At 35.4% G+C, this 8950-nt stretch overlaps 1 protein-coding gene across 1 annotated transcript; it reads right to left on the bottom strand.

Annotated features, from left to right (window-relative positions):
- Positions 1 to 529: 529 nt before the first annotated feature.
- Positions 530 to 8735, bottom strand: LOC137024940 (gastrula zinc finger protein XlCGF28.1-like). Its single transcript, XM_067392903.1, has 2 exons — positions 8427 to 8735; positions 530 to 4380 (listed from the first exon to the last, which is right to left on the bottom strand). Exons 1-2 carry the CDS (start codon positions 8509 to 8511, stop codon positions 3467 to 3469), a joined length of 999 nt encoding a protein of 332 aa, XP_067249004.1. The 5' UTR covers positions 8512 to 8735; the 3' UTR covers positions 530 to 3466.
- Between the last annotated feature and the right edge of the window lie 215 nt (positions 8736 to 8950).

Here is an 8950-nt window from a genome sequence, read left to right as displayed (position 1 = left end):
AGCGCTGCACTGTGTTTACTACGTCAACAGCATAGAAACAGCTCCACTCAATGGCTAATTCAGTCTCCACTCTTTCTGCTGGCAGTGTCTTTGTGGATGGTGTCGTTGCTCCTCTGGTGGGGTTAGCTGAATTTGTGCATGTGTTTACTGAGGAAGTTCCCCCCCTTCACACTAAAAATAAATCCAGGGGACCTATTACCACAACTTAAATAAAAGCATGTTTTCGTGTTAAAAAATTCTAATTTATCGTTTTAATTAAAGTTGAAATTGTTATTTTGATGAGTTCTGTTGACAATAATGTGGCAGTTGATTTTCAATTCTCAGCATGCTTTGCATAGGCCTGGATAAATGTTAAAATGAAGTAAAGGAAAGACATGTTAGTGTTTAATGCTGTTATGGTTGATATTTAATAGAGTTTCTGTTATGTTGGTTTTTATAGTTAATATGCTGCAGAGTAGTTTGTGTCTTTAGGTCGTGGGTGGCAACGTGACAGTATACACTAGTCAAGTCAACTTTATTTAGTGCTTTATACAATACAGATTATTTCAAAATAACTTTACAGTGATAAACATGAAAATAAAATAATATCTCGGTCAATGCAAACAGAATTCTGCTGTAAAAGCAGATCTAAAAAAAAGACAATAGTGTCATTAGTCAGTTCAGCGTTGATTTAGTTCAGTTCAATAACACTGGCAATGCTGCAAGAAACATGAATTATGAAACAGTCGAATGAGCTATAAAGCAGTTCTGTAGAAAACAGTGATGTCATTATCCAGCTAAGTTCAGTTCAAGTTTTGTGTCAGTGCATTCAAATCAATAAGATTACTGAATATTAAGAGTCCCCAACTAAGCTAGCCAAAGGTGGCAGTGTCAAGGAACCAAACTCTGGTTAAATGAACCAACATTGTGTGATTATGATTCCAGGCTGCATTACAGGTCAGATTGTAAATTGATCATTCAGAATATTTCAGTTGGTTTCAGAATTTGATGGGAGGGGGAGTTGTAGCTGGCCATAAGTCAGATGACTCGTCTGGTTCACTACACCAGGGGTGGCCCACTCTGGCCCCCGAAATACACTCTCCTGTAGAATTTAGCTCCAAACCTAATCAAAAACACTTTAAAAATATAATCTTCAGGATTACTAAAAAGCTACTGGCAGGCAAGTTTGATCAGGGTTGGAGTTAAACTCCATGGCCAGGGCCACATCTCAGTTATAATGAATTTAAACTGGAACAATAATTTTTACTGGAATTAATACTGGAATAATTTTTTGGAGTAATCAATTAACAAATTTTGTGTTCATGCTACAAATAAAGTTCCTCTAACTCTGTGTAATTTGTTGGTTGAAGTGCCATCTTCATCAATCCCCAGAAGAAGAAAAAAACAAAAATATAATAATAAATCAGGGGTCTCCAAACTCCATCCTGGAGGGCCACAGTCCTGTAGAATTTGGCTCCAGGTTGCCTCAACACACCTGCCTGGAAGTTTCTAGTATGCCTATTAGACCTTGATTTGCTGGTTCATTGTGTTTAATTGGGGTTGGAGCTGAACTCTGCAAGACAGTGGCGCTCCAGAAGAAGGACTGGACACCCCTAGTAAATCGAATCAATGTATGCGTAAAAGGGTTAGTTCACTCAAAAATGAAAATTCTGTCATCATTTACTCACCCTTGTGTCGTTCCAAACCCGTAAGACTTCTGTTTATCTTTGAAACACATAAAACTATCTATATGAATTGAGCAGTTTAGTACAAACTTTCTCAAGAAAATTTTATATGAGCTTTTCATATAAATGTGATGAACATTTAATTTAGGCTTTTGTTCACATTTAACATTCCTTAACATCAGATATGGTAAACAGAAGCTCAAACATGTTTGTTTGATGTGTGAAAACCAGTGAGTTTCATTCTTGTGTTAGGCCTCATGTTTGGACTTCCACAACAACAAATGAGGTTTTTTCTCATGCGTCAAGCAAGTACAGTTGAGCTTCTGTTTATGTTCGCTGATCAATGTTTATTTTTTCAGAAAATTTAACTAAACAAAACTTAATTCATATGGATTAGTTTTACTATCTTTTTATGAACTTTTTGAAGCGACAAAGTTTGTAGTTGCGTGGACTGTCAATGGAAGGACAGAAATTTCTCAGATTTAATTTAAAATATCTTCATTTGTGTTTCAAAGATGAACAAAAGTCTTATGTGTTTGGAAAGACATGAGGGTGATTAATTGATTATTCATTTTTGGGTGAGCTAACCCTTGAATACTGACTGAAAAATCACTGCTGTCCCACTTAAATACATTCAAAGAGGTGGACAAGTACGGCTTTGTTTGGAACTATTGGGAGCCACATAAACTGCATAACCGTGTGGCAGAGATCAAAGGTTGTCACAAGTGTTTTTTGTTTTTTTACGGCTCTAAATTGGACCCACATACAAATTAAGCCCTGTCAAAGTCTAAAAATGTACAAACAAATACAAGGCGGTTCATACATATGACGATTTGCAAATGCAGATTCAACAATAAGTTGGTACATGCGGAAAGAATCAGAAATGTACAATTTATGATATTTGCATTACATGGGTTCTGTCTTTTATCGAGTCTTGCCGCTAGTGTCCGGTGTACAGTATAGGTTCTGTATCTGTGAATTGCTGTTTGCAAATAACAGAGCTTTTTAATGAAAGTGAATTAGCTAAGGCATTTGTTAATATTTTGTAAATACATTAATTCTGAGACTATTCTAACACCATAGTTAAAACATTTTAGCAGAAAGCTGCAATATAACGTGTTCAGTTTATATATTTATTTAAAATATTAATTTACATTGTGGAATTTTACTGCAATATGCAAGTTAATTTATCGAATATGTTAATACCGATGTATTAAATAATCGGATATAAAATCAAATGTGACCCTGGGACCACAAAGCAAGTCATAAGGGTCAATTTTTTGAAATTGACATTTATACATCATCTGAAAGCTGAATAAATAAGCTTTCCATTGACGTACGGTTTAGCATAGGATAATATGGTCAAGATACAATTATTTGAAAATCTGGAATCTGAGAGTGCAGAAAAAATCTAAATATTGAGAAAATCGCCTTTAAGGTTGTCCAAATAAAGTCCTTAGCAATGCATATCGACTCACAAAAATAAATTTATTTTACAAAATATCTTCATGAAACATGATCTTTACTTAAGTCAATTATTTCAACCCATACAATGTATCGTTGGCTATTGCTACAAATATACGACTTAAGACTGGTTTTGTGGTCCAGGGTCACAAATATGAGTTAACGCCTTTAAACAATCAAAATTACTTTAATGATTCATAAATTCTGGTGCCATTTTAAATTGTCAATACGGTTAAATCTCTTTCAACACAAAGAACACAAATAAGATCTCACATCTATTATCACAATAGATTTTTGAATCTGTTCTCTTTGTAAACCTCTTGTCACATTGAGGAACACTACAATTTATTTTCCGAATGAGTTTGCAAATGACGTTTCAGGTCTGTGTGAAATATGAAACTCGTTTCACACTGAAGACACGTGAAAGGCCTCTCTCCAGTATGAAGCCTCATGTGAATATTAAGGTTTCCTTTGAGTGTGAAACTCTTTCCACACTGAGGGCAGGTGAAAGGTCTTTCTCCAGTGTGAACTCTTATGTGAACCTCAAGGATAGCCTTGTTTGAGCAACTCTTTCCACAGTGATGGCACATAAAAGGCTTCTCTCCAATGTGAGTTATAACATGATTCTTAAGGTTATCGCTGTCTGTGAAACTCTTTCCACACTGATGACACATTAAACTTTTCTCTCTTGAGTGAATCCTCATGTGGCAATTAAGGTTTACTTTACATCTGAAACTCTTCCCACACTGACCACATATGAACGGCTTCTCTCCAGTGTGAATCCTCATGTGAGTCTGAAGACTTTCTTTTCGCGAGAAGCTCTTCCCACACAGCTGGCAGGTGAAAGAGCTCTCTCCAGTGTGACTTCTCATGTGTGTATTAAGGTTTCCTTTATGTGTAAAACTCTGTCCACACTGTTGGCAAGTGTAAGGCTTCTCTCCAGTGTGAACTCTTATGTGGACTTTAAGGTTTTGTTTTTGAGTGAAACTTTTCCCACACTGTTGGCAGGTGAAAGGCTTCTCTCCAGTGTGAATTCTCATGTGGACTTCAAGGTTTTGTTTTTGATTGAAACTCTTTTCGCAGTAACGGCAGGTGAAATAACTGTTAGATTCAGTCTTCTGAGCATTTTGTGGGGAAGTCATTTCAGTCTGTGTGGATTTTTCTCCAGTGATAAAATCAAGATGTTTTTCATATTGATTTGTCTCTTCTATTTCATCCAGTTCTTGACATTCCTCTTTCAGTGCCACCGGGTCTAAAGCCATTAAAAAACAAGTTAACACCAGTTTATTGGCACAAAGAAACACATCAGGACCAACCTGAAAGCATTAAAGCATCAAAACACATTTAATTGAATTTAAATTCAAAGAAGTGTGCCTGCAGGAATCCCTCACACATGACGCATTGCGTGACATGGAAAAGAGAACCTTCCATATGGAAAAGAGGACCTGGTTGTATCACATTGTAACATAGAAATAAGATCTAGTTTGATCTATCCTATTTAATGTCTGGAAATCCGTTTCAGTCTGACTGCTCTAATTGGATTTTGCGTGGTTTGTCACTTTCTCACGCCACATAAAATGTAAACGTCAGATGTTGTTATAGGAAACATGCTGAAAATAGCTGCAGAAATAAGGCTGTGTTGTTGCAAAGTGCCAGGTAAATATTACAATACAATTGAGACATTTTTTGAGACATGTCTCCTAGGTTTCTGCCGCTGCCTCATAAGATGCAGTAGTGCAGCATGGCGGCAAAACATTGTCATGTTGTAAATAAGACAGCATCTGTATTGCAAACAGGGTTGCAAAGGCGTTGAAAATTTTCGGTAATTTTCTGGTAAATTTTCGGAAACTTTCCATGGGGAATCAACCTGGGGAATTTTGTAAATATTCCAATTTGGAAATTTAACAGGAATTTATGGGAATTTATGAGAATTTGTGGGAATTTTGGGGAATTAATTGGAAATTGAGAAATTTATATAAATTTCTATATAAATTGTATATAAAATGTATCATATACAAACATATATACATATATATATATATATAAATAAAATATAACATTTTGTTTTGTCATAACATAAAATAAATAAATAGCATTATTTCAGTATTTATATCATTAGTGTTATTTATTTCATTTCCTACAGAAATCATTCTAATATGTTGATTTGATACTCAATTATCAATGTTAGTAACAGTTGTGCTGCTTAATATTTTTTTTGGAACCCGTGATACTTTAAGGATTTATTGATGAATAAAGTTTAAAAGAACAGCATTTATTCAAAATAGAATTTTTTTGTAACAATACATGTCTTTTAATATCACTTTTCATCAATTTTACACATCCTTGTTGAATAAAAATATCAATTTAAAAAAAAGAAATAAAAATTACTGACCCCCAAATTTTGAATGATAGTGTATATTTTTACAAAAGATTTCTATTTTAAATAAATGCTGTTCTTTTTTAACTTTTTATTCATCAAAGAATCCTGAAAAAAAGTCACAGGTAAAAAAACAAAAAAAAGCAGCACAACTGTTTCTAACATTGATAACGGAGCATCAAATCAGCATGTTAGGATGATTTTTGAAGGATCATGTAACACTGAAGACTGGAGTAATGATGCTGAAAATTCAGTTTCGATCACATTACATTTTAATATATATTACAATAGAAAACCATTATTTAAAACTCTAATAATATTTCACAATTTTGTTTTTTCTTTCTGTATTTTTGATCAAATGTGTATGTTATGGAGGAATGCACAGTGCATGCAAGGGTGTGGCCTCAATAGCCTTGCAGTAAGTAGTGTGCTGTGTGAATGTGATTAAGGAATGTGCATGGTAAAAATTAAACTAAAATTGCATTAAATCTGGTTGTTTTAACCAAGATTATGCTGAAAGATGTTTTTTCCCCAACTACATTTAAATTCCCTGTTAAAGTTTAACCTGCAATTTTCCAAATTCCCTGTTTATTGTTCACATAAATTCCCGTCAATTCCCATGGAAAGTTTCCAGCCTTGAAAATTCCTGGACTTTTGCAACCTTAATTGCAAACTCCTCCAACTTTGTTGTTTGCATATGCCTACCAACAAAATATCATTGGCATAGAAACCAATGCAAATATTATGGAAAATGAAAGAGCGCCATGGAACGTACACGAATCAGATCCGAACAATTGCAATACACAGCATCAATAATTTAGATAAGATTTCAATTGGACACACAAATAATCAGATTTGGACTGACAGTGAGTGCGTTTACATGCATGTTCTTAAGCAGATTATGCTTAATAATTCGACAACGAACGTGGTCAAGTTAATGTGTTAACCCGTTTTCTTTTATCGGAGTAAGGTCATAAAGCATAATCCCGGTTGGAACATTTTGTGCAGCATGTAAAACCTGCTTTCTGTCAGTTTATTGAAGTGCACATGTGTGATTCGTGACAGAAATGCATCCTTAGTGCAGATTTAAATGCACAAAGCGAGAATTTTGCGGAAAAGGAAGAAGGAAATATCACAAATGTAGACTCTTTCAAGCCCCAGAAAATTGTAAAAGTGTGTTCTCATCTCTTCTGCAGAAGTAGAATTGGTTCAGGCAAAACGCTGCATCTGTAACTGCATGAGAGAATAATATATGAGCCATAGCGAATTGCAGCCATGGAAGCCAGCGAACAAACTGGGTCAGAGATCGCAGATTCTACCCGACCTAAAAAGCCTCAGCATCCATCTAAAAATCTCTATGAACGGGAGCACATTAAAACGCGATATCAACTCATCATAAATCAATAAAACAACTAATTATCTTACAGTGTGTAAGTCTCCTCATCTTCCAGTGTCAATTGAGCTCGCTCCTGTTGCGCGTCTTCAAACTGGCAACCCATGAGAGCGCCGAGTCTGAGGAGGAGGGGGCGGGGCGAACAATATTTTGCATTTGGACTGCAGTACCCATTTCAACCACTACCTGTCACTTACATAAAGCACCTTTAAGAGTCAGATATGCAAATGATTATTTTTTGACGTCACTACAGGGAAATAACCCGATTTATTAAAAAAGTCATGTAAACGCGATTTAAATAGTCAGGTTACTGGTTTGCATATAAACAGGGAAAATTGGTTATTTCAAAAAGCTGATATTTGTGAGTTATCAGCTGACTGGTGTGAATGCAAACATGCACAGTGAGAACATAGCCTTAAGTATTTGTCTGGTAATGTGATCTCAACACGCCTGTCCACGAGGCAACTCGCTCCATGTCAAATAAAATTACATTCTTTAAAAATAGTCATTTCTGTAGTGGTTGACATTAAAAGTGCCCTAGAATACGTTTTCACAAGAAGTAATATAAGTCTACGGTGTCCACTGAATGTGTCTGTGAAGTTTGAGCTAAAAAAAACCCATAGATTTGTTTTTATTAATTTTTGTAACTGCCTATTTTGGGGCATCATTAAATATGCACCGATTCAGGCTGCTTCCCCTTTAAATCCTTGCGCTCCCCGCCCCCGAGCTTGCGACTCTATAATACATTGCACAAAGTTCACACAGCTAATATAAACCTCAAAACGGATCTTCACAAAATGTTCATCATGCATGCATCAGATCATGTAAGTACAGTATTTATTTGGAGGTTTACTTTTGATTCTGAATGAGTTTTTGGCTATGATCCATGGCTAACGGGCTAAAGCTAACATTACACACTGTTGGAGAGATTTGTAAAGAATGAAGTTGTGTTTATGAATTATATGTTGGCAAGTGTTTAAAAATGAAAATAGCGACGGCTCTTGTCTCCCTGAATACAGTAAGAAACAATGGTAACTTTAACCACATTTAACAGTACATTAGCAACATGCTAACGAAACATTTAGAAAGACAATATACACATATCACTAAAAATATCATGTTATCATGAATCATGTCAGTTATTATTGCTCCATCTGCCATTTTTTGCTGTTGTCCTTGCTTGCTTACCTAGTCTGATGATTCAGCTGTGCACAGATCCAGACGTTAATACTGGCTTGTCTAATGCCTTGAATGGCTGGCATATGCAAATATTGGGGGCGTACATATTAATGATCCCGACTGTTGCGTAACGGTCGGTGTTATGTTAAGATTACCAGTTCTTCAGAGGTCTTTTAAACAAATCAAATTTTCATAATAAGGAGGAATCAATGGTGTTTGAGACTCACTGTATGTCATTTCCATGTACTGAACTCTTGTTATTCAACTATGCCAAGGTAAATTCAATTTTCAATTCTATGGCACCTTTAATCATCAAATGACTGAGTTCAGTTTTGTGAATGAAACCAACCTGTTTGTTCCTCAGAATCTTCATGTTTTACTCCGAATCCTTCTTCAATCCTGATCTCTTCGATCTCCTCTTTAATAAATGCCATCTTTATAATAGTTTGTCACGTGGATCTCAGTTGCTTGACCAGGAGTTTTTCTGTGTGTTTGGACACTTTGTCATGTTTAAGATAAGAATAATTACAAGAAAGAAAAATAAATCCAGACTAAATCTCTGAGTGCATCTCAATCAGTTCCCTAGTCAGTGTCATAGTTAATGGCTTTGAAGGATTAGATCACTTTCAAATGAAAATTAGCCCATGCTTTACTCACCCTCAAGCCATCCTATATAACTTTCTTCTTTCTGACAAACACAATTACAGAAATATTAATAAATATCCTGATGCATCCAAGCTTTATAATGGCAGTATGCGCTGAGTATGAGCTGAAGAAAGTGTCTCCATCCATCATAAACATATTCCACACAGCTCTGGAGGGTTAATAAAGGCCTTCTGAAGCAAAGCGTTTGCGTAAAAAAAAAAATCCATA

Source organism: Chanodichthys erythropterus, chromosome 8 (assembly GCF_024489055.1).
Source record: "Chanodichthys erythropterus isolate Z2021 chromosome 8, ASM2448905v1, whole genome shotgun sequence".
Lineage (NCBI taxonomy): Eukaryota > Metazoa > Chordata > Actinopteri > Cypriniformes > Xenocyprididae > Chanodichthys > Chanodichthys erythropterus.
Note: the sequence above shows the minus strand (reverse complement) of the source record. Positions and strands in the feature narration are given on the sequence as shown.

Bases quoted from the DNA above. Each gene is read 5' to 3' on its own strand.
- LOC137024940 (XM_067392903.1), bottom strand. From the start codon at position 8,511: ATGGCATTTATTAAAGAGGAGATCGAAGAGATCAGGATTGAAGAAGGA. The intron at 4,381-8,426 runs GTTGGTTTCATT...TAATGGCTTTAG, and splicing joins AGATTCTGAGGAACAAACAG to ACCCGGTGGCACTGAAAGAG.